Genomic DNA, 25,040 nt, shown 5'->3' with positions numbered 1-25,040 from the left:
GGATCCGAAATTGTGAAGATGTTGGTAGCTATATATGCATTGCTTTGCTCTGCTGCACTTTCAAAATTATATAGATGCTGACAGTTTAGTAGAAGGAATAGTATTTATATCTCAAAAGCATGTAGGCGGCCCTGACAAATATTAGTTACATAAGCAGCTGTACTCACACATCACACACACACACACACACTCACACACACTCACACACACGCACATCACACACACTCACACACTCACACACACACTCACATCACACACACTCACACACTCACACACACACTCACATCACACACACGCACATCACACACACACACTCACACACACTCACACATCACACACACACACATCACACACACACTTACACACACACCACACACACTCACACACACACACACCCACACACTCACACCACACACACACTCACACACATCTCACACACACACTCACGCACACACACTCACACACACTCTCACACAAAGCTGCTGCAGAGGAGAGAAACTTCCTAAACTTGTTCTCATGCAGGCAGACTCTTAGGTGTTGGATCTTAAGTGCAATTCTCAGCCTGAACTTTCAAGAGCGTGAAAACCTTACTTCTTTCATGAAAGAGCTTTGAAGTGGAAATCAGTAACCCGGGCTTCTGTCTTTGCTCCTACATAAACACTAATGAAGATGTCCAGAGAAGCCATGTTCAAGGAGCTTTCCTAGGGGAAAGAAGATATTTTGTGAATCTTAATACAAAAAGAACAGATGTATGATATAGCAGGAAGACTGCAAAGAGGTAAGGGAGATGGAAAGAGGGTGAGGCTATTGTAAGTCTGGTGCAATAAACTTTTTAGGTCAGTGAGAGAGAGCCTGGCTCCTAGTAGGTGCTGAGTAAACCTTGGTTGAGTGAAACGAAAGTAAGATATACCCTCCACACCATCTCATGCCAAGTGCAATGTGACCCTGAGTGTAAGGGACCCTGAAGCAATGAGACACCTTTATTAGTGAGTTTTACTTGATAGACAGCAAAAGGAAGGGAAGAGCTTACAAAACATAGCAAAGCTTTGCTCTGAGATCCAAACATGCAAAACAACTGCTGTTCTGCTTGCTTTGTTAAACTTACTCTGATGTAGAGGCAAGAAGATAGGCTTTGTTCAGAAAGATAAAGGTCACATGCTTTCTCTCACATGTGGAAGAAAGATCCAAAAGATAAATGCATACACAAATACAAGCATGATCATGTACCCATATATATAGAGAGCATGTTTGCAAAAGTGGGACTGTTAGAGGAGACTAGGAGGAGAGGAAAAGAGAATGATAAAGAGTGAATGATATTGAAATACATCGCATCTGTGTAGGAAGAAGACACAACAAAACACACTGACAGCTGTTGAACAATACAGGTAGGAGGAAAGAGTAAGAGCAATAGAGAGGGTTAGGCTGGTGAAAGTACAGTACATTCACAGGTGGAAAACCATGGCAAAACAACTGTGAACAATGATCATACACTTAAGCAATGTAGGATAGGAATGCCAAACAGGAAGGTGAACAGAGAGGGTAAAGAAGGGTGTATATAGTTAATGTACTTTATATATGTGTACAAAAATAGAAAATTCAAAACTGCCAAAATCATTTTAAGTGTGGGGAAGGGGAATAATGAGGAAGAATGATGGTGGGGATGAATCTAACCAAAGTACATTGTAAGCATATATGAAAATGTCACAATGAAACCCCCTGTGTAAATACTATATCCTAAGAAAAATGTTAAAAAAAGATGGATTTTGGTACCACAAGGAACTAGATTAAAATTCTAATTCTAATATTTATTAGAACTTATTAGAAGTTGCTTCAGGTTTCTCGCTGGAAAAATGAGGATATTACTTATCTGAATGAATTATTATGACACTCCAATGTGGTGATTCTAACATTCTTATTAGCTTTGTAATTGGCTTTAGTTCTCTCATCTGTGAAACGGGAATAAAATGGCAAGTACTGTCAGATAGTGCCTGTAAAATGGCCAGCTCCCCACCTGCGAGAAACTAAATATTTGATAAATGAAGGTTGCTTTTGGCACTAGTACTAGTAAGCTATTCGTATCTTTGGCAGATATAATTAACATCTGTATCATTTTATACACATTGATGCGGTAATACTGTATCTCCACATTATTTATTTGTCTTCTTTGGTACTACAACTCTCTATTGAATATGGAATCTAGTCTCCATTGTGTGGAAGAGGAAAGCCAGCCCTGAGAGGTGTATGTATACACGGCAGGTGAGAACAGAATCAGACACTTCACAGCCTTCCTACAGTAGTGCTCTAGGACTTCCAGAGGGTGTCGGTGTTGAGTCCACACGATGGACATGTCTTGGGAAAAACTGGATGAAACTGGGAATCCTGAGTCTGCCTTTTATTACTTTGCGTTTTTAGGAAAGTCACCTTATTCCTCTAAACTTCACGTTCCTTCTAGAAGAGAGGAACTGCTTGCTTTATAGCAATCAAATATGATCAGATCTAATGAAAAAGGCCTATGTCAAGCACCTGTCACTCGGTACCTCATGAATTACTAATTTGATTCTTGTTTCTTAGTAGGGAAAGCCCTGGCTTGAGAGGTCTTTGAGTCTGGCTTTGTCTTTACTGCTCCACAGGACTATTTTCCTTAACAGGTAGCAGGTGAAGAAGGGTTCCATGGCTAAGAAAGACTGACTGAGGTCCTTCTTCTGAAGATCTGATTTGACACAGAAGTAGATAATGTGGATGTTCGAGAGTGGCATGCGGTAGGAGCCTTTCTTAGGTCATCTGACCACAGAATTATCTTCAGTAAATCATGTTATATGACTAATGTTCCATAGACCACATGCTGGGATGTGATGATTGAATCCAGCATCATTTTCTGATAGAAGAGGAAACTGACAGGGCCAGCCCCAAGCTCACACAACATCCTGGTTCATACTGTGGACACAGCCTGGTGATACATGCTTCCACTTCTACTGCAGGTATAGTGGCTGATGGCTGGTTCAGAAAGTGATACACCAAAGTATGGCATCTTGGCATGCTGACTACCTTGAGCTAAAGGAGAGCCAAGGTCTCCCAACCTTCTTCTCCCCCACCTCCCAGCTCTCCCCTTCTTTCTCTTCCAAAAAGCATGCAGGGACTTTCTCTGCAACTCCGTATCTACCTAAAGACTGAATCCTCCAGAATATTATGCTGTTGGAAGAAAAATTATAGTTGACATCATATTCAGAGCCCAGGTAAACTTTGTTCCAAGCATTTGTCTGTTCTTTAAGTCCAGTCATCTTCACTAAAAATAATTTACTTTTCCTTTAAAATTGCCTGCTCTCCTCCTTTCACCCCCATGAAAAGAATATTTAAGTTTCAGTCACTTGGCCCCTCGTCGAGTCTCATACTTTGTGTGACTCCCATGAGATCGTTATCAATAAATATGTATGCCCTTTCTCCTGTTAATCTGTCTGTTGTCTGTTTGTTTGATAGACTCAAATGACCAAACCTTCAGGGAGTAGAAAGAAAGTTCCTTCCACCTCCACAGGGTCAAAGAATGGGGTAATGTTTCTAGATGGGACAAAGGAAGAAAGAAATCTTGAAGACATCTAGTCAGAGAAGATAAAAGAAATGACAAAAGGGAGATTTGGAGCTGGACGGCACTACCATTATAAGCAGACAAATGAATCCCAAGAGTGGGCAAGCGAGGAAGATGTGGAAATTGTACGTTTGCAAGCTAAGGGGAAGGCTGCCCGTTAATATGACTAACGGCAGCCCAGTCACAGAGCCATTTGCAGGCTGTCCACATTTTATTGAGATGAGCAATTACATGTCCTGTAATGGCAATGAAGCAATAAAATTTATGTCTTGTCATCTTTAACAAGATTAGACATAACCCTTCTCATAAATGTAATACTGAATGGAGATTTTTAAGAACATAAGTATAGTTAAGGATCCTTGAGTTTATCCCTATAGTTAATTAAAATCCTCCCCAAGAATCAGCAGATGATAGATATAAGGACATCGAACCTTTCACTCCATGGAAGGGTGGACTAATGATTTTTTCCTACCTTGCTCAGCACCGGCTGGCTCTGTGGTTCACAACATCTGTACCATATAGATTTCAGGAGAGAGGCAAAGGGGGTAACTCCAATTCCTGCTGCCACGCACACACTCACAGGATAGTGGAACACGTCTGTCAAAGCAGCTCCAAATGGCCCATCCACAGCCAGCCTGCAATCACACAGTGTAGCTGGTTTGACCTTCAGAACACCTTGCTCTTGAACACAAAACCAGTCGAAGTCAGTGTTTTTTTAATAAGGTGTATCAGCAAATGTGCAGTGAGGTTGACCATGTAATTAAAAATGCCCTATTTGGAGAGTTTGGGTTAAGCAACAAGCATTTTGGAGCCTACTTCATGGTGAGAAAAAGCAGGTTTTCCTGGCCAGGGTATGGAAGAACAAATCCCATCATCTCCTGCTGTAGCTCATAGCTCTTCCACATGGCCTGATGCTGCCAGTTCCAAAGGGTTGTTTCTGCTGTAAGCATCATAAAGCCTTCCCCTTTCCCCTCCCCCAGCTCCCATCCCAGGGCAATAGGAGGACGTTTGAGGTGATTTACAAGGCTTGTCTTTCCTTCTGCTAACCAAATTTTCCCTGTTTTCATTTGTTTCGTCACATACTTTAGTATGTTCATGTAATTTTAGTCTGATGGGAACCATTTGTTTGAAATAAATATGATTTTGAAAAAATTTGGCAGTTATGTAGAACTTCTAAAATTCACTATTTTAGATTAAACTAACTCAAAATCTGTGATCATTCGGTCAAGTGCAGCAAAGATGTTTTGTCTTTGCTTAGTAAATTTTTCTTTATAGAGATAAAGCATGCTTCTTAGATAAATAAGGTGATCTACATGGACTGGCCCCTGGAGTCTTTTCCATCTCTAAGCACCTGGGTTTTTCTTCTATTTCTTAAATACACAGTATCACCTTCTGCCACAAGACATTTGCATGCCATAACTTATTCACTTGGAATTCTCTGGCTCAATTTCTCCCCTCTCCCCTTACTTGGTTAATAGTTACCTTGTTATTAGGTCCTATACATCATTATTTACCTGGAGAAGTTCTCCTGGACCCCTTAGACTAGGTTAAATCCCCTCCTGTGATTTATAATACCATACACCTCACCACAGCTATGATTCTACTATTTGTGTGTGTGTGTGTGTGTGCGTGTGTTTGTGCATGATTTAATTTGTGTCTGCCTTGACCTCTAGACTACCAGGTTTATGGAAGTGGAAGCCAGACCTGTCTTTGCTCACCACTGTATATCAGCACCTTATTTGCTACCGAGCATGGAGTTATTCAAAGACAATTTGTAGAATCTATTGTAAAGGGAAGGTTTAAAGCATTTCACTCAGCAGAATGTCTTAAATAGCTCCAACTCTTCCAAAAGTACACATTTACATATGAACAAAGATATGCTAATTAAAAGGTTTCTAAGTTATTCATAGCCTTTCCCAAAGGAGTGCCTGTGGAAGGCACCTGAGGTTGGCCCTTTTGGGTTTTACTATGTGTTCATGAAAGTTCAACTGGATTTACTTTAAAATATTCTGTGTTCCAGACTTCCTAATAATTCAAATGAACTCTCCTCTAGGTAATCTTAATTAATAAGCCTTTATTACATATTGATATATGGAAATTGAAGAATAAAAATAAAAGGTCATTTACCAGAAAGTGTTAGTATCTTAGACCGCTGTAGATTATTTCATAAATAATTAGATAAAGGAAAATGACAGAGTGAGAAACAAAGGCTGCCAGTGGATTAAAATGTCTTACTGTTGATTATTTTTATAATTAGTTATCTTTGAGATTTATTTGACACCAATTTAAAAAAGATATCAATTAAATCCAAAGAAGAATTGTGTCATGAAACCCACAGAAATATATAAGTTTCCACAACTTACTTAGAATTGAGAATTGTTCTTTGCACTTCTCTGAGAGCTGGTATATTCTGATATGAAGGTACAGGGCTTTGATTCCCTTCGGGGAAGTTTGAAATGATTTTTTCCTCATGTGTTACTGAAATTTGTCTTCTGACAGCTCTCGCCTTTCACTTTCCTGAGAAATATATCCTAAGTCTTAATCCTATCTCAAGCCTTTCCATAGTTGATCCTATCTATCATGGCATCTTGTTTTTTTTGGGAGGCCCTAATCTCCCCATTTCTAAAGACCTCTTACAATCTGAATTGTCTTTCTTTGCATAAATTCATATTGTCAAATTTATTCACCTTCCCCTCCCAGATCCTGAGTTTCTAATAATGCAGATTAAGAAGTGATTCCTCCTTCTCGAATTGGGGTCCTGTTGGCTTCTTGCTGCCTATAGTCAGCAGCACACCCAGTTCACTACATTAACCTCCCATCTCCTGTCTTGGAACTAGGACCATTTGCTCATCTAACCATCACTTCCTTTGTAATTCTGTGGTGGGTGATCTTTCTCACTTTGCAAATAATTGTAGTAATATCTTTGAGCATTTACTCTGTCATATGCATTGTGCTAAAGCCTTTATATGGAATATCATGGTTAATTCTAAACCAAGCCTTAAGTATTATTATTTCAGTCTACATTGTGTGGATGAGGAATTAGAAGCAAGGTGTTCCATCTATTCTCCAAGATCACATGTGAAATTGGACTTTAAACTCAGGCCATGGGACACTGGAACCCTGGCTCTGGGTTGAGCAGGTTAAACTGCTGGAAACTTTAGTACCAATTCTGAGAAATTCCTTCATGTTACTTCAAGAGGTATAGCCTCTCAAAAGAGCTCTAGTGCCCAGAGAGGAAGTTTCCTTGCTCTTTGTGTAGGCTTGATTCTCTTTCTGTCTCCTCACTCTCCACCTTGTCTAAAGATTCTGGAGACCGAATTAAATCCTTCCTGGGTCTAAATCACTGAATATATATAGTGCTTTCCCCAGTGTGGCTAATTTAATCCAAAATTAAAATAATGATGAATTCTAAAATCATTCAAGGAAGTCTAATGAAACTCTGATTCTTCATATGTTGAAGATATAAGCAAATCCTAGCTCAGGGCCCACTTTTAGTTTTCTCCATAGTGCTTATGGCCACCTGACAGACAAAGGGACCAAGGAAGCAGTAAGACACAGTATGTGTTGTGTGTGTGTGTGTGTGTCATGTGTGTGACTAAACATACTTTTATTCCCCAATCTTCAGAATTTTGTTATCTTGCTTACTTTCTATCAAAAAAAAAAAAACAAGGAGAAGGTCTTAGTTGAGTAGTCAGGTAATGTGAATGGTTGTCTGCTTTGGGAGTCTGGCTTGAGCAGAGGATGCTTACAGCTAGCTTGATATCATATCATTCTTTAATGTCCCTGTTTGAAATGAAGGCACATGGCTCTTGCTACCCACTGGACACAGCCAAGCCTAATGCGACACACAATTTGTTTCCTGGGGGCAGGTGAAAGAGCGACAACAAACTGATCAGATTCAGTGCCTCATATTTGTAATGGTACTTAGTTTGTCACCAATACATAGTGGCCAAATTAAATGAACTAAAGGACCCACATTGCATTCAGGTTTTTTGTCTATTATTTTTATCTATGCCCTATACCCACCATGTATCAGACACTATTCTAGGCCCTGGAGAAGAATGATAATGTCACTTAACACTTAAGTGTGTGTGTGACACTTTCCACTAAAGCTCCCATGGCAGTAGCTGTTGCTCTGCAAGGGAGGTAAAGGTGGAACCCTCTTGATGGTTCTTTTGAAATTTCAAATTCTCACTCTGTGTGTATATGTGTGTGTGTGTGTGTGTGTGTGTGTGTCTGTTTGTCTGTCTGTCTGTCTACCTGTCTGTTACTTTTTTCTGGGGCCTAAACATGAGCTTCATCTGCTTTTGGGTGGTCCTTCAATAGAGTAGGAATTGACCCTCTGCCATTGTTTACTTATATGACCCAAGAAATGGTAATTTATGCTGGAACTTTGGTCATGTGCTTGGGATTTTTTGAATAGGGTGTATGGTGGGCTGAATGAAAACCCCTAGTTAATATGTTGAGTCTATTCAGTACCTTAGACTGTGAACTGATTTTGAAACAGGGCTGCAGAGGTAAAGAAATAAGTTAAGATGTGGCTATACAGAGCAGTGTGGGTCCAATATGACAAGAATAGAGCATCCTTCTTCTGAAGACCAGCCTTTACAAATACAATCTAAAAACCTCAGTCTGGGATAGAAAAGCACTCACAGAGTTGTCTGACTCACGGCAGGCTGCATATAATTAGGCAGGAGCTTCTTTTGGAACCAGGAAAGCAAACTGCTCCTTCTTCTTGGATCATTGCCTACTTTTGTTGAACATTTGTTTTTTTACAGAAATGTACTTGCTCCTCCTGGATACCTCTTAAGTTATATTTTTTAATGTAGATTCTTAATTTTTTTAAAAAATGGACTCAAACTTACAACCTAGCATAAAGATATTGTCAAGTTTGGTATCATGTTGATGCATCAAAACACTTCACTGTTTGCAGTATTGTGACTTAGAAATGCAGGAGACCTGGGCTCTAACCTTGGCAGGCTGGAGGGAACCTTGGGAGCCTGTCCCTCAGCCCCAAAGGCCTTCAATAAAGCTTCTGTCCAGTCACCTGCTGCCCGGATGTGCACACTGAAGAAGTCCTCTTGGGGGGCAGAGGTGAGGGTAAAGGGGTGCCATTCCAGCGGAGAGATGGATGGGCATTGGATGAAGATATATTGTCCTGGTGCCATCTTAAAGTCACGCTTCTTCATGTGAAGTTCTAGGACTGCAGATGGATGGCTTACTACCTAAATTAAAAGCAATACAATTGTTTGTATTTTTACTCAGGTGAAATAATAACATAGTCTTCACTCCATTAAAAGTTTTCAAAATTTTAAATCAACTTTCCTGAGGTATAATTTCCCTAGACCTTTGGCTATCAGCTGTCGGTGACTGCCACCATTTTAGTGTGTGGGTTTGCAACTTGAACAAGAATGCAGTTCATCCTATTTTGGCTTTAGTAAGTGCACCCATGTGCAGTGTAGTGCCTGGAATGTGACTCTATGCCTCACATGGTCAAGTTGCCTAGTGCAGTTAGCTAGTTCCAAGAGCATATAAACTGTCACGCATGTTTGTCACTAAATTATACTTAGAGTTATTCAAATAGTCATTGCATTATCCTCACATTTAAAAAAATTATCTTTGGCAATTATCTGCATCTTTTCTCAATCCCTTGTGAATTAACCCTGGTATTTCTTCATGCTGAGTAAAAATCAGTCTTCCAACTCATTCTGAAATGTTTTGTTTATTTGTTCTGTTTCTGTTTTTGTTGAGTCTCATCCAGTGTACTGTCCAGGCTCTAAGGTTTAGATGTAGGGAAGCAATGTGCAAGGGCTCCACAGCTTTTAGAAGGCCTTTATAGCTAGTTGCTTGTCCAAAGAAAGAACTAATTTTCTTCTGTACATTTTCATCTTTTTTGTGAAAAATCTCTCTGGGCTTTTATGTCTTCTTTTGTGGCAAGAAGCATAGAGAACAAAATCTAGTATATAATGGGACAGTAGTTTCCCATTCAGAAGAGCAGTTTAATTTTTAGTTCTAGGTTTTCCCTCTCCCTTCTGGAATTTGTTCTGACAGTGCTGATAACGGTCTCCCTAGCAACAGCTCTACGTTTCCACAAGTTTTCCTGTCTGGCTTTTGATGCAGCCTGTCATGCTTTGGTGCTTAACTTAAACACAGAAACATTTTAACACATTAAAGCAGAAATATAAATTTCTGTATTTTTTTTCATAAAGACTGTGAAGAGGATTCTGTTAAAATTCTATTAGCAAAATGGTATAGGTTTGGTCAGCAGAGGGTTTTTTTCTTAGACATTTAAAATTCAAGGGGTTGAGTACTAGAGTATTTGGTACTTTGAAATCTCCTGGATATACATTCTTTGTCTATCCCTGCCTTTCTCCAGCATGAGGTAAAAATCAGAGCTGTGAGGATGGATAGCAAGACTGGGAAATGGTAGAGTACCCTATATTTCCTTCCTCTCCATCTTGAGCCCTCGGAGCCTTCTCTTTAGCCTCCAGTGCCTCCTCTTCCTCAGAGCCTTGTGACTGCCTCCCTGGCCTCTATTCATAGTCCAGGTGAGTGTGTGTTGTATATTATTGCTAGGTTTGTGAAAGTCTGTGACTTTATGAGGTGCAGAAGTTACTATGCCAGTGTAAAACACTCTCACTCCCTCTTTCTTTTCCCCCACAGAAGCTGAAATGAACAGAAATACAGGTAATTCCAGCGCTGTACCACAGACCTTTATCAGAATTCTGTGTACCAGTCTGCAGCCCTGGTCCCTGTCTTCAGAAAAATTAGTCACACTAAAAGATGCTCAGGATACAAGCAATTATTAGAACAGAAGATGAGCCTCTAAATTACAGACAGTTCTGCAATAAAAATGGCAAATTAAAAACTTGGGCTAATAAAAAATTTTCATCTACACTCAGGCTTTTATTCAGACATAAAGCTACACGCATACCTTGGTAATGACAACTTCTTGTCGAAATCTCCAGAACCTAATTATTCTTTCACATGCATACAAGACCACAGGGCCCAAAACCCATTTCCAAGCCTGTAGAGAGCAGCAGAGAGAGAGAAGAGAAGAAAATGAAAACAGAATCCAAATATTTTCAATTTGAATCAAATCAATATATAACATGATGGGGGTTAGACATTTTCCGTTAACTTTGGCCCAGTTATCAACAACAGAGATGTCTCCTTGTATTAAAGACTATAGCATTCAATTATTCCTTGAAGTATACAAGCTTATTTAAGAGATTAAACTCTCCTATATTGGTTTTTATGCTTACTTGATCAATGATGCCTTTATGTAATTAGAAATAATTGAATTTGCAAAGAAATAAGAAAGCAGATTGATGTTTATGTTACATATGATAGGGTCATAAATGCTCCTGCACTCAGCCAAAGTCAAAGGCTTATAAAGCAACATTATTCAGCCAACATAGGACATGAAAAATTAAATTAAAAAAATTTCAAATAGTATTTTTTGGGCCAACAATGCATCATAACTAGGGGGATCTGTCTGAATAAATAGTCTGAATAAACAGCCCCTCCCACATACCCACAAAACCAATGAAATATAAAGCTGGTTTCTTAAACACCTTGAATCTTAGTTACAGAATCAGAATAAAAACAGCAATTGTCTGGAGAATTTTGACAGTAAAAACTTTCATTTTCAAAAAGTGAGTTGCTATGTTAACCTTGCATGCATATGACCTTCATTAGAGCTGATCAATTTTGCAGCAGGCTATTCTTGAACCAGGTGTTGTGTACAACACAAGGGGTCTGTCTCAAGTGAAGAGGAAAGAATGGGAACTTAAAATATTTGAAGATATAGGTCTGACCTCAAGCAATTCCATGAGTCTTATGATATCCTGTTTATTTTATAAAAGAGGAAATTAAGGGCCAATAGGCTAAATTACTTTTCCAGGGTCATCAAGGTAATAAGGTGTCCAGTTGAGATGTGAACTCTGATGTGCCTGACCACCCAGTCTCAGTTCTCTCAGGACCCCAGGCTTTTATTATACACTGAAAAAGTAACCTGCTTTGTTCTTCCCAACACTAGAGTTGCTCCTGAGGCTTGCTTTATAAACTATTAAAGGCTTATGAGCCCATCGAATTTAGGATATTAAGCGTTCTTGGAAATCTAGCTTCACTGTTATAGAAAAAATCTGCCCTTCTGGGAATGAGTTGGAGTTGCCTAGAAAGGCAGAATTAGCTCTCAGATAGCCAGGGATGGACCTCAAACTCTTGAGACTGTCACTAAATTTCCTCTTTGTATTCTAAGTCCACCATAACCGTACTTCTCTAATAGGATCTTGGGAGCAGGGAGAGAACTCATCCACTTCAACTTGAATGTTCTCTAACCCCCACCAATAAACTCATAACTCATTATTTCCTGATCAGTTGTCCTGCTCCATCTCTTCGGTTGACTTTTAGCATTTTAGCATTACTTTCACTTCTTTTGAGTTATCTTTCTTGCCTTTTCTTTCTTATTGTTTGTTTATCTCTGGCTCAGTTTGCACGGTAACCCTTCTTTCTCACCTACACCATCCCTCTTTGCTTCTTTCCTCGGGGCCTCTTGTTTTCCCGACAAAGGCTAGGATTTATATAGGCAACACAAAGCAGTTTGACCCACTTATTCTTTTTTGCCTCAGTGGTGTTCAGCAACGTGTTCAGAATAGCAGAGAGAATCAAACCTTTTGTCCACTTGTGTTGGAGTGAGGCAGGGAAGATGCTCAGAGTGAGGCAAAAGACAGGAAGTGGCAGAAGGATGAGGCTGGACCAAGAAAATGAGTCCTTAGCTTCTTTATGCTTTAATGAATCATTTCTTAAAATGGTTTGAATAATTACAGAAATGATGGCAAGAATGCAATTCTTTCTACACTGGCTTGGAGAGGTATCTGCAGAAACACTCACGTAGTCATTATGTATTTTTACAAATAATCTTCTATACCTATTTCAGAATACACATTTTGAACATCACATACTTCATTTTGAAGATGTCAAATTGGCCATGGGCTCTGTTTTTTCCATGTTAATGAAGGGGAATGGATTGATTTTCTTCCTATGTTTAGTCAGGAGGAGAAATGTAAGTTACTCATCCTTGGCTTATTCTCTGTTCTAGCATATAAGTAGCTTCAGAAGGATCTAGCTCACTTTACTTACACTGAAATACTCTTGCAGCCCCTGGGACTTTGTGAATGAAGATGAGGTATAACCAAAGATGAGTATTAGGAAACTATCCTTGGCATGGTGATTAGGATAGGCAAGAATGAAGGAAGACATGGAGACCATGCTCCTAGGAGGAGAGGCCTGTGACTGGGTGGAGCTTGTCTGTGGGCTTAGGGCTACCATTCCTCAACCTGTGTGTTCAGTCACATCTTGGACTTTATTAAGTTCAAATTGTCTGTCTTTGTAAAATGGGAACTTGTTGGAGGAAATTATTATTTCAGTTCTCTTCAAACTCTTAAATGCTTTGGCTTTATTCACAGAGAAAATACGATGTTGGGTATATGTGCTTATAGACAGAAGCAGAGAGCTGGCGTAAGTCTTGGGAGAAGGTCAGAGATTCAGAGTACATGTTGTAGGGAGGAAAGAAGAAAGGTCATGGCCACAGAGTCAGGTGCTCTGGTTTTTTGATGTGGTTTTGTGGGGGCATGCCCCTTGTGACCATAGGCAAGAATTTGGAACTCCAAGGACTCAGTTTCCCCATCTCTTAAACAAAGGGGCAGGATTCTTTAGTGTCTAAGTTTCTTTAATGCTAAAATACCGGTGGATTCTTAGCCTTATTTTTTTCTTCTCCAAAAATACTCAAAAAATCACAGTACAGTGAGTATTTTATGATAGAAATAAAACCATGTTGATTTAAAAGCAGCAGTAATGAAACTTGTTTCTTCCACTTTTACTCCTGGTTTTTCATTCCTACCAGAAAATAAGAAAATGCTGGCTTTGATTTTATTTTATGTGCATGTTTATGAATAGCCTCTTTTTTTAGACAATAAGATCTCATGGGGGCACAGCCCATCCTGTGTCTAGTGAAATGTTAGCATGTAATACCTAGTTGGTGGAAGTAGGCTGACTTTGGTCTACCCTAGTTAAATCTTTCTCCCTTACCACTGACATCATTCCTTAGTAATAAAAAAAAAATCAGCCTTTTTATTATTTGTTGATGTTGCAGTTAAATGAAGGAGATGCTTCCTTGGCTGAGGAGGACCAAGCATCTTTTCAGGCTGCATTGCACGAGCCATCCTGGAATGGGGAGGCTTGTGTGTGCTTATGAGTACAATGGAGAGGCAGCATGTGTAAGGGGGGGCTTCTTTTGATCAGTTCGGTTTACAAAAGGTGATATACAAAGCATTCAGTGCACCACTGAAGGTGAATTGATAAATATTTTATCAATAAAGCATTATGAAAATGCACTGAGTTAAGAGGGGCAAAGGGGTACTGCACAGTGAAGAACAAGAGGCCTTCCTTGTCCTTGGGATGCCTTTCTGCTTCAATGTCTTCAAGACATCAGAGTGAATATTGTACAGCTCAGCCAAGCAGTAATTGCACAGCCCACACAAGCTTTGGATCAGGGTCCATTAAAAATAATGGGAAAGGGTGACACCATGAGTTTGGGTGTGCACGGTGGTGTAGCAGGGGAGAGCTAACAGAGAGTGGGTAAGTTTCTCCCTCTTAATGATAATTAATGACAGCATACACTGCTGGGAGCAGACCCTGGTCTGTATTCATGAGGTGTGGGAGAGTATTGATTTTTTTATGGAGATGCTGTAGCTGAAAATTTTAGAGAGGCATTCATGTTCTTCATTAATATGCAGGCTGGATAGTGGCTACCGAGGGCTGAGTTTAAGACAGAGACAATCTATATTAGCCATTAAAGAACCACAGTCTAATAGGCATGTCTATTTTCTTCTGTTGGTTTTAAGCATTTCCCTCAGTAGTTTTACTCTCAAAACTAGGTGCTTAATTTAATGTATTTAAGGGTTTAAAAAAAAACCCAATTATTTATATTCTTCCAATGTTGACATCTTTATTTCTTAAATTCCCACCAATATAAACTGTTATATTCTATTATTCCTTCTTTTTTTTGCAGTGCTGGGTGTTGAACCCAGGGCCTTGCACATGTCAGGCAGGAGGTCTACAACTGAGCTACATTCCCAGACCTCCATTTTTAGATGACACTCATTTAAGGGTATTTGTTTCCTCCTAACTTTAACCTACTGACTTAATTTGTTTTATTTCATGTATCATCCAGAGATCTTAATGGTTTGCACTGTTCTAAGATACTGGAGGAGACCAAATAGAATTACAATTTCTGACTACCTACGCCACCAACTCTCCTACAACATACCCAGAGAATCTTATTTTGAGATCTATGGACATTGTCATCCTCTCAAATTAGTTAAGTCTATGCTTGGATGACATTGCCATTGTTTTAGTTATAAGAGCTGGATTAGAGCAAAATGTCAATGCGTTGGATATCCTAACTTTTTAAACTCCCAAATGTTGTCGAAAGAAAGAGGACATGATCCTCATTTGGTTATAACTTACTTTGAGCTGTAGAAGCAATGTGTTAAATCCTCAGGATGGAGAAGCCAGTTAAGCATGGGGACAGGAAGCGACATGAGGGGTACAGAGGATAACTCCTTCAGAACCATTACTGTGCTGCTGTGAAGTCCCATAATTTTAGACATCCATATTTAAGTGCAAGTAGAAGAACACATTTCAAAGCTGAACAGAGTGCTTTTGGCAGTAAACTGCTTTTAAAATTATCCATAACTAGATTTCTCCATTAGCACACTTAATAAAGAGTTGGCTTTGTCTCGTGGTGACATGGGCTGTTCTTTTATCAAGCATATAAAGGCTCTCGTTATTTTAACTGTAGGGACAGTTATTTTTAAAAGCTTCAGGGTTCATTCTTACCGAAGGTTCTTTGCCAGAAAATTGAGGCACTGGGCACAGGGCAGTTGCACGCCACTCAGCATAGTGGTCTCTACAGAAGGTGACATTGTGCAGCAGGAGACTCTCTGGAGTTTGACCTCGAATAATCCGACTTATTTAAAAAGACAAAAACAAAAAACCCCATAAAATGTCAAGCTGATTTTGTGCAGTCTTGTTATACCACAGATTTATATCTACACTGGGCTCTGGAACAACACTTCCATTTCTTAAAACTTGGGCTGTCAGTCATTTCTCTTAACATCTTTAAAAATAGGAATTTAAAAAGCTTTGGGTAACTTTGAAGATCCCAGAAAAAGAATTGCCCCTCTGTGGTATCCTGTGTTAAATTGAAAGTGTCTATATTAGAGAATTCATAATGAAGGAAATTGTTTGAACACATCCTTTTGTAGATTGTTGAATTTAATTAGGTTTCATCTCGTCCTGATTGCTGATTTGGGCTAATTGGCTAACTTTGTACTATTTGGTTCTTTTGCAGACTGGTTTAACTTCCATGTTCTTAGTTTGTTTCTGAGCACTTAGAAGTTGTCAAGTTAAGAAGTCAAAAGAAGTGCCCTGAATAATGGTATTTTTCCCCTAGTGACTACTAACAGGCTTAGTGTTTGACAGGGTCAAAAAAGGTCACTATAAAGTGTGTCTTCAAGGCTGTATTGATAAATTTAAGAGTGGAGAGAGAAGCCAGTCTGCATAAATGGAGCACTGGATACAGAGTCCTATGTTATGCTATGCTATGTTATACAATACTATATTACATTACGTTACATTACGTTACATTATGCATTCTATTTGCCACAGATGCACTCCTGATTCACTTCTGACAAGTTGCTTGGAACAAACTCTCAGGGAACCCACTGGTAGCCTGGTAGGAAAGGACCCGACATTGAGGCCATATGGCCTGGAAGTTGCTCAATTCCTCAGTGTGTATGAGTGAGATGTACTGATTTACTTTGACAAACAATGTACTGTCACAGGTAGAAGCGTCAGTATCACCCAGACTCATGTCCTGTGCAGTAATGGTCCCCTTTTGCATTGTAGAGCACGGGAAGAAGGAGCACTAATGCCATGCCCTGGGAACAGCCTCCTGTCAGCTAGCACTGATGTGCTGGACTTTGTCCCAGTCTGTTTTATGGAAGTTATCCAAAGTTGATAACACCCCTTTGAGTTAGATGAGCAAAACTATCTGTGAATCTCCAAAGTACAAATGATACCCAGACATAGGAAGGGTGAATAATGAATGGAACCAGACGGATCCATACATTCTAATGCTTTGTTTTCAAGGGGTTAGGCAATGTCCACAACATTCACTATATTATCAAAAAGTGTCCTCAGATCATCCCACAAATTTGGGACTTAAAGAATTCAAATGTTTTTTAATGCCTTTATCTACACTATCCCTTCATAGGTAGACTTGTGGGCTTTATCACATTCCAATAATCCCTCTTTTACTTGGTATTTTGTACGGAATTTGCAAATTACTTCTGTTGTAAACAGTAGTTGTAGAATACCTCAAACTAAGAAAATGAAATGAAGCCCCATCCCCAAATAAGCCTTCCAACTGGTTTAAAATAACTAAAATATTTTGTCTTATGAAAAAAAAATCTCAACAAAACACTGCCCACTGAAATCCTCTTGTTCTGTAATACACCAGTGTGTGGAGGCAGGGGATATGGCTTTAGGGAGATGCACATATGAATTCTGTGAAGAGGACTTATAGACATGCCTCATGAATGTGGTAGGGGGCAAGAGATCTGACATAGGGAGAAAAATCAGGGTCAGAAAGGCAGGACCGACAATCTCTAGGGTGGGACACAGTGTCCACCCTGCTCAGCAAAAGTTACAAAAGAAGGATGAAATTCTCACAGTCCAAAAAGCCAATTGCAGATACTTTTAAGCTGAAAAAAAAAAAAAAAAAAGCCTTTGGAGAGTTAGCAGAATCAACCTGAAGGTTGACTGACTAGGCATAAGACTTGGCAGAGGGAAGACAGTCTTTTAGGATAAAATAGGCCCAGGAGTAACTCTCCCTTCTACAGTGTGAGTGTCTGACAAGCTGAGGAATGGTGGTGGTGGTGGCGGGGGGAGGGGAGTTCCTAATGAGGCAGAGGTAGTGGTAGCACAGAAATGGGGCCCTTCTAGAAGTGGGAATGCTGAGAAGGAAGGGGCCTCTCCTGTGGAGAGGGAGTTTGGAGAGGGCAGATGACTTGCTGAGTCCCCGAGAGTTGTCACAGGGCCTGGTGTGTGTCCCAGAGTCACCAAGGCCTGGCCTCCTTAGACCTGGCAGCTTCTGCAGTTGTGGACCTGCCCTTCTGGTCCTTCTTGGTCTATGACCCTCCACGACCAGCACAGGCAAGGGTTAGAAAATTGAGACTGGAAGAAGGTTTTCTGCTGGCACAGGAAGCCCAAAAAGTCAAGGTGTTTGCAGCATTGCTGGCTACATTTTTGTAGGGGATAAGTGAGAAAGTTTAAATGACAAAAAGTGAGGACCCGTTCTTCAAGGGCTTGTTAATTGTAGAGGAGGGGGGTTGTCTAAAGACTGGTGTCATAGGTCTGACTCTGCCATCCTTTCACCTGGGACCTGCGTGCACTGCTTACCCCTCTGAACTTGTGGAATCTCCTCATGAAATGGGACAAAAGCGTGTCTGCTTGACAGGATTGTTGTGGGGTCAAATTGATCCTTCCTACCAATGTGCTTTGAAAGTTTTAACAGAAAAGGTGTCAATTTATGAAATAATTAAAATGGACAAGCTCATTTGTAGACAGCAATTAATTAATCCACGGCCATTCATTAATAATCAAGGAAATGAAAACATTCCGTTTGAGGGTGAATGCAATGTGCACCCTCAAACACTTCAGGTGCCAGTACAGTTTCAAAATTAAGAGGTTAGCAGTATTAGGTAGGTGTTGAAAGCCAGGACAGCATCTTATGGGATTCCTAAGCAAAGAGGAATCCCATAGGGCAGATGGGGGAAACTGAGGCTGAAAAAACCTTAAAGAACTTGTCCTGGGTTACTCTGATGACTACTGGCAGAGCTGAAGGACAGCTCAGGTCAGACTAGCCCTCTCCCACTGTGGCTTTCCACAAATTGGGCTGCCTAGCTGTTGATTTTGGTTAAGCAGAAATGAAATCTGGCTGTCAAAAATGTATCTCCTGACTAATCCTATCTAAATTGGATTGCAGAAACAGGTTCTGAAAGAGACATAGACCTACTGTCACCCAGCATTCATTAGAATTCCTGAATCTTATAAACATGTCAAGACTCACCAACACAGTCAGCTAGGAAAAACAAATGTAATACTTCTCCATCTTGGTAGCTTATTTTCTGTCATGAAAAGAAGTTTGCACGGTGAGTGTGTGTTCTGACATAATATGTGTCCTTTACTTACTGCTTATTGTGTCTCTCCATCAAAAGGACTTTCTAGGATTATTTTGAGATTCATTCAGATAAAGATTCTAACACACTGAACACAGTATGGACTTACCCTGCCCCGTGGGCAGCCAGACTGATAAAGAAGATGATGAAAATATGGTGTGTGTACCAGAACAACTCATAGGAGAACTGTCTGATGAACTCAGTTGAGGAAGTCATGATCAAGACCAAAGCCAGAGAGATCACCAGGCCAGAACTGCCTGCGATTGTTGTTAACAACACAGTGGTCGTGCTCTAAGAGAAATGAACAGAGAAAAGACATTAATATCTTAGTACTTTTTACCTTTTTTAGACTCAGTACTGGAGAGTCCAAGCAAATATCACTTAGAATGCATTACTCAGAAGCATATTAGCTTCAAGAAGATCCAGATACATCTCAAGAAATGAGCATATTCTTCCTTCTCCATCCCATCTTACGGTGAAGATTTGTTCTGCTAAATTTTATAAACTACTCATTATATTTTTCCATTGGTATAAATTAATTTTCATGTCAAAGCTACTATGTTGAATTGAAATTAGGACAAAATAGAAAGAGACCATTTTAAGATAAAATGCTGCAAAGTAAATCTGCGTTTTACGTTTTTAATTTTTAAAATAAAAATGTGGCTTACCATGCTTAATTGCATCTTAACATTAATAAACACATTTTTTTGAGAGGTTCCTTAGGGGCATTCCTAATAAAGCAGCTGCACACTCGGTTCCCCTGGTAGTTATTCCTTGCTCTTGCTTTTTAATTGGCAGTACCATGACTTGCATTTCTTTCACACCATCTCAGGGGACCTGGAATAAGGAATGGTAACTCCTAGGTGATCAATAAAGGTACAGGTGTTCTTACCTCCTGACTACTCCCCAAAGGCCAGGATTCTGACCCCTGAATTGAAGGGATAGTTAAATGGCCTTTAAGAATATGAATCACAAAGCCCTTTGTTGTTATTGTGAGTTGCCCATATTCCTGCCTACTCATTAGTATTCATACATTGTGCTCCTATCATTGAGCCAACCATGAGCTCAATAAACTCACACTATATCTTTTGTCAGTAAAACCTCATTAATTTGGGCTGCTTTGAGATTTAGAAGTAATTTGGATAGGGACTTCTCCAGTGTTTATTTTTTTTCTACATAGAGCAAGGAGTGGAAATAAAATTGAAAGGGGTATGTCTAAAACACTTAAAAGATTTTTTTTACAAGTATATTAAGGCATTTTATAAATCCATTTCTACAGCATATGATGTGCTAATTTCAAATCATTATTCTTTGACTATTAAAGCAAAGCTCCACTTGCAACACATTTATAGACTAGTCTGAGTTGCAATGAATCCTCTAATGTAATCCCACTGTATCTCTTTCAAAATACTCTGTAATGTACTTTTATGTCACTGATACTCGTTTCTCTCCAACACCCCAAATTAGAGGTTTTTTGAGCTTAATTAGTACTTACATAGTGTATTGCTTCTAAAATTTTGAAATAACTATGTTGGGAGTAGCTTAATTATCTTATTAAATTACTTTAAAAGTTATTTATATTAAATACTATTTATTATAGAATCTCTTCAAAATGTTGAGGTTTATTCTGGGTTCTATATAACAGTGAATTTTCTAAGAGCCTTAGTGGGGAAGGAACGTTAACCTCAATAGGTGCCCAGATAAATGTTGTGACTCAAATAAGTGATGTTAAAGACATTCTCACATGCTTAGGGCACCCATCTGTAGTTTTGATTTATATCTGTGAAATTTGTGCTTCTAATTGCTGTCATTTAAGGAATGGTGGTTCAACTTGATCAATGGCCTGATATTGAAAAGGATCTTGAGATAATTAGGAGTTTGACTTGGTAGAATTCCCTCCAAAACAGACTTTGAATTTTCTTTCTTGTTCAAATAAGGCGAAATGAACAAAATGGTCCTTTACAGGGATGGCCCAGATAATATTGGAGAAATTCCCATTACTAGCGTATATGACCTTAAAGATATTCTTGAACAAAATTGACTCTTTTTAACCTGGTCACTGTACGGGACACATATTTCAATATGGTAGCTCATGGGGAAAAGTTTAGGTCAGCCACAGAGAAAGACATAGGGGTGTTTTGATGGGGAGGAATGCCTTTATTTCTGAAGGTGTGATACTGTGGCTGCACTTTTAGTCTTCTGTTTCCAAAGGCACTACCACTCTGTGTACATTGGTGATAAGCATTAGTGGTCCTACAAACCGGGCAGGTCTCATTATGAAATTAGCCTCTTTGGTCAAAATCTGATTTGGCAAACCAGCTATTCACATGTGTGCCAAAACATGAGGCATAGGAGAAGAGCTCCAGAAAGCAATTTGCAAATTGAAAATGAGGATATCCAATCTACAATCCCTTCGTGTGGACATCACCTCACATGCTTTGTTAGATATCTGTGAAAAAATCTGATCATGAGCTGCTTTTAAAATTTAAAATATTAGGGCTTTATCGGGTTATAGCATTTCTTAAGTACTGAATATGTCTTTTTGCTATAAATTAATCAAGTTGCATATGTTTTTCTCATAACCTCTCAGCAACATTAATTGTCAAAAAAATAAATTTTTGAAAAAGGTGAAATGATATTTAACATTTGGCAGAAAATTCTCTCCAGCTCTTTTATTAAAAGCTTTGGAAACATATTGTTCCCAAGAAAGGGATAGGAAAGGAGGGATTTTTTTTCAGACAGGAAATGAGTTAGCATTCGAGAACTCACTGTGTGAAAGGTCCTGACGGGGTTAAGGTAGCTCTCATTTGGGGTGTTGCCAAGTTTGGAAAGTGCAGCAAGAAGTCCACCAGCACCCTCTGACTGGCTCAAGTGGTAGCGCTCCAAGTTGAACAGATGTGCCACAATGTGGATGGCTGAGGATGAGGAGGGGGAGGAGGCAACATCAGACATGCATCACATGAACGTAGTCACTGACAGATACTATGCTCAAGTTTCTCTGTTGTGGTTTTTGTGAACTCTGAGGAAATGTGATTATTTGTGCACTTTCCCAGTGTCTTGAAAGGAGTGGATCCAATGTGTCTGAAGATGGTGTATGATTCGTCATATTCACTTTAACTATATTAGGAAATAAAGTAAAGCTGGGCGCCAGTGGCTTATGCCTGTAATCATGGCTACTTGGGGGGCTGGTATCCAGAGGATCACGGTTCCAGGCCAGCCTGGACAAATGGTTGGCAAGACCCTACTCCAAAATAACCAGACTGGAGGTATGCCTCAAGTGGTAGTGTGCCTGCTTTGCAAGTTCAAATCTCTGAGTTCAAATCCCAGTCCCATCCCCCCCCAAATTAAAGTAATTTAATTTAAAATATATAATCATTCTAGGAATAAAATAAGTTCTATGATGTCAGAACATCATTATATATAATTCTTAAGAAATGGGTTTATAAATATTAAACCTCCTCAAGAAGCTAGAAAATATTATTATTTTAGAATACTATGCATCATACATACTCCAATGTATGTTTATATGATATGTATTATGATGCTAGAGAGGCACTGTTTTTGTTCTCTTTCAGATGTTCTGTTTTCTGTTTTCCTTTTATACATTTTAGCACACAGGTCTATATGCCTTTACACATTCATATAAACTCATATATTTACATGGGTTATTTCTGCTGTATTGAAATATTGATTGCTGTATTTCTGCAATCAAACATGCCCTCTCCCTAGTCTTAAGAATTAACTGTGCTATCTAATTCTAAGAATTAGTGTTGTCTACATTCTAAGTGAAGAGAAGAGCTTCATCTGGCCTGAGGATTCTGTGTCTGATATTACTCTCCTGTCTTCTGAAATCTTTGGAAGCCGGCAGTCATTACATCTAAAGGATGACACATTGCTGCTTAGGAACAGCCGGTGGTCAGTTGATGCCCACCATTAGGGTCAGATTCAAGTGTGAACTGCAAATTAATTACACAAAATATCGGTAATTTCCCAGTTGATAACTTCTTCTTACCTTTTTCTGCATCCACCATGAGAAGTAGCGGGGCCTACTAGTATTATAATCTACGTAGGTTGTGGGTGGATTATGGAATACTCCAGGGCTGCCCACTGGGGGTTGAAGAATGAGGGGAAAATAAAGCCAGCAGAAACTTCTGAGAATATCCACCAGTAAGTATTTAATAATTATTTGCTAAGTGACAGTGAGACAGCAGAAAGGTGGAAGGGATAAAGAAAGGCTCAGGGAATCAATTAATTATGTATTGATTGGATATTTATATCTGCTGATATAAAAATTGCTAGACCTTACTGTTTGTTCAAAACTAGTTTCTCCTATGGAGTTAGATAAACCTCTTTGAATGGCTCACTTGATTTCTTTAATCTAGAATTAAATCTAGAATCAAACTTTAGAGTCAAACTGATCCTCAGAGATTCTCAGAATGAAAACTGCATGTGCCCATTTTGTTTGCCTAACCGTTTTATTTTCCTCTTAGACCTGATCTTAGTTGTATTATGATTTTGCCTTGGCTCAGAGCTACAGATGTACCAGCCACCAAATCCAGGGTTATCGGGTCTCGATAGATACCAGGAGAGACATTGTTTTTGTCCTTTTCCAGAGATGAAATTGTCTATTCTTTCCTTTATAAATTTTAAACTTTTTAATATGAATAATCACGGTATGAGTTATAGTGACTGTTGTTTCAGAGATGTGCAAAATGCTAATGTGTGCGATACCTCGTTTAGTCAGTATCATTTAGTGCTGTTTGATTTGACGGTGGTATGTAGCAGAATACTGAAGTAGATGATTCTTAGTTACCTAATTTCTTTTATCCCCTGTTTTCTCATCTGTAAAATGGGTGAATTGCATGAAACTCCATGATATCTTAGTTCTTTCCTAGCTGTGTGGTTTCTGTGTCTTTCTCTGGAGTTAACAGGACACTTGTCACCCCAAAGGGATCTGCAGGTTAATATGAAAGTAATGCAAACATGAAAGTCATGTTTTAACCTGTTTTCAAAATCAACACTGGTTTAATGGGGGTTCTTCAGTCTTGCAATAAATCCAATGCCATTGACTATGTGTGTGATGTCCTTCTGGTGCCTCTGCAGACTTCCCATGATGTGCATGGTCATGCCCTTGGAAGAGGCCAAGGCACACATAATCCACCCAATGTGTCAGGCTGTAAGGTGTTGAAACTGGATTTCTCCACAATTTTCTTTTCTTACTAAAGTGCTTTTAAAAGAGCATATAGATCCAAAGATAAACACATACACAAAACAAGCATGATCATATACAAACTCAGCTGTAGGACACATTTGTAACAGTGGAACCACTCTACGGAACTCGGGGAAGGAGGGACAGGAAAAAATGTTAGAGCATCAGTATTGTTGTATACCATAAGATGTGAAGGTAGGGGATATATATGGAAAGCTGTTGAAAAATGGGGAGGGGAAGGTAAAGGGGTAAGGGAGAGCAATGGAAAAGGTTGAATGGACCAAAGTAAAGCACACCCACAGAGGGCATACATTGAGACACCCCTTTGAGCATCAACTTAAATATTAATAACGAAAACCAGGACTGTAAAATAGGTACAGTGTGTGTGTGGAGGGGGTACTAGTGGGAGGGAGAGGGTGAAAGAAGGAGATTAAGGTGATGGTATATGGTAGATGGACTTCATACACCTATATGAAAGAGAACTGAGAAACCTCCTGCAATTGCTTCAAGTGGGGTGGAGAGAAGGTTGAGGGGGAGAGACAATGGGGGCGATGTAACTAATGTACAATGTAAGTCTAATCAGAATTGTCACTATGAATCTCCCCCATATACTGAATATATCCCAATAAAAAATTTAAAAAATAAAACTAAAAACATTAAAAAAAAATGAGCAGAAATCTTGGAGGCACTACACATGCACATTTAACTGGTGTGTGAACTTCTGAGTTCAAATAAGGAGCTTTTATTGAAGAGTGAACAAAAAAACCCATAAAAGCTACAATTAGAGCCAGTTGCCCTGAGAACATTCCTTTTCCTTCTTTCTTTCCTTCTTATTTTTCTGGAGATCAAAGGAAGCATAATTGAGCAGAATCTTGGAAGCGCGGTCAGTTCTAGCTGTCTCTCTGCCTGCCTGTCAGTGATAACAGTCATTCTGGAGCTAGTC

At 39.3% G+C, this 25,040-nt stretch overlaps 1 protein-coding gene across 1 annotated transcript in view; it reads right to left on the bottom strand.

Annotated features, from left to right (window-relative positions):
* Nox3 (NADPH oxidase 3) overlaps positions 1 to 25,040 on the bottom strand; it is a 51,329-nt gene that overhangs the window by 20,431 nt on the left and 5,858 nt on the right. The window contains exons 5-10 of the mRNA XM_020185055.2: positions 21,658 to 21,803; positions 18,998 to 19,179; positions 15,485 to 15,614; positions 10,515 to 10,607; positions 8,552 to 8,805; positions 4,053 to 4,215 (exon numbers count right to left, since the gene is read on the bottom strand). Coding sequence (XP_020040644.2) covers positions 4,053 to 4,215; positions 8,552 to 8,805; positions 10,515 to 10,607; positions 15,485 to 15,614; positions 18,998 to 19,179; positions 21,658 to 21,803 — 968 coding nt within the window. The remainder of the gene's footprint in view (positions 1 to 4,052; positions 4,216 to 8,551; positions 8,806 to 10,514; positions 10,608 to 15,484; positions 15,615 to 18,997; positions 19,180 to 21,657; positions 21,804 to 25,040) is intronic.

This window comes from Castor canadensis, chromosome 1 (assembly GCF_047511655.1).
Source record: "Castor canadensis chromosome 1, mCasCan1.hap1v2, whole genome shotgun sequence".
Taxonomy (NCBI): Eukaryota; Metazoa; Chordata; class Mammalia; order Rodentia; family Castoridae; genus Castor; species Castor canadensis.
The sequence above is the reverse complement of the archived record's forward strand: the minus strand, read 5'-3'. Positions and strand labels throughout refer to the sequence as shown.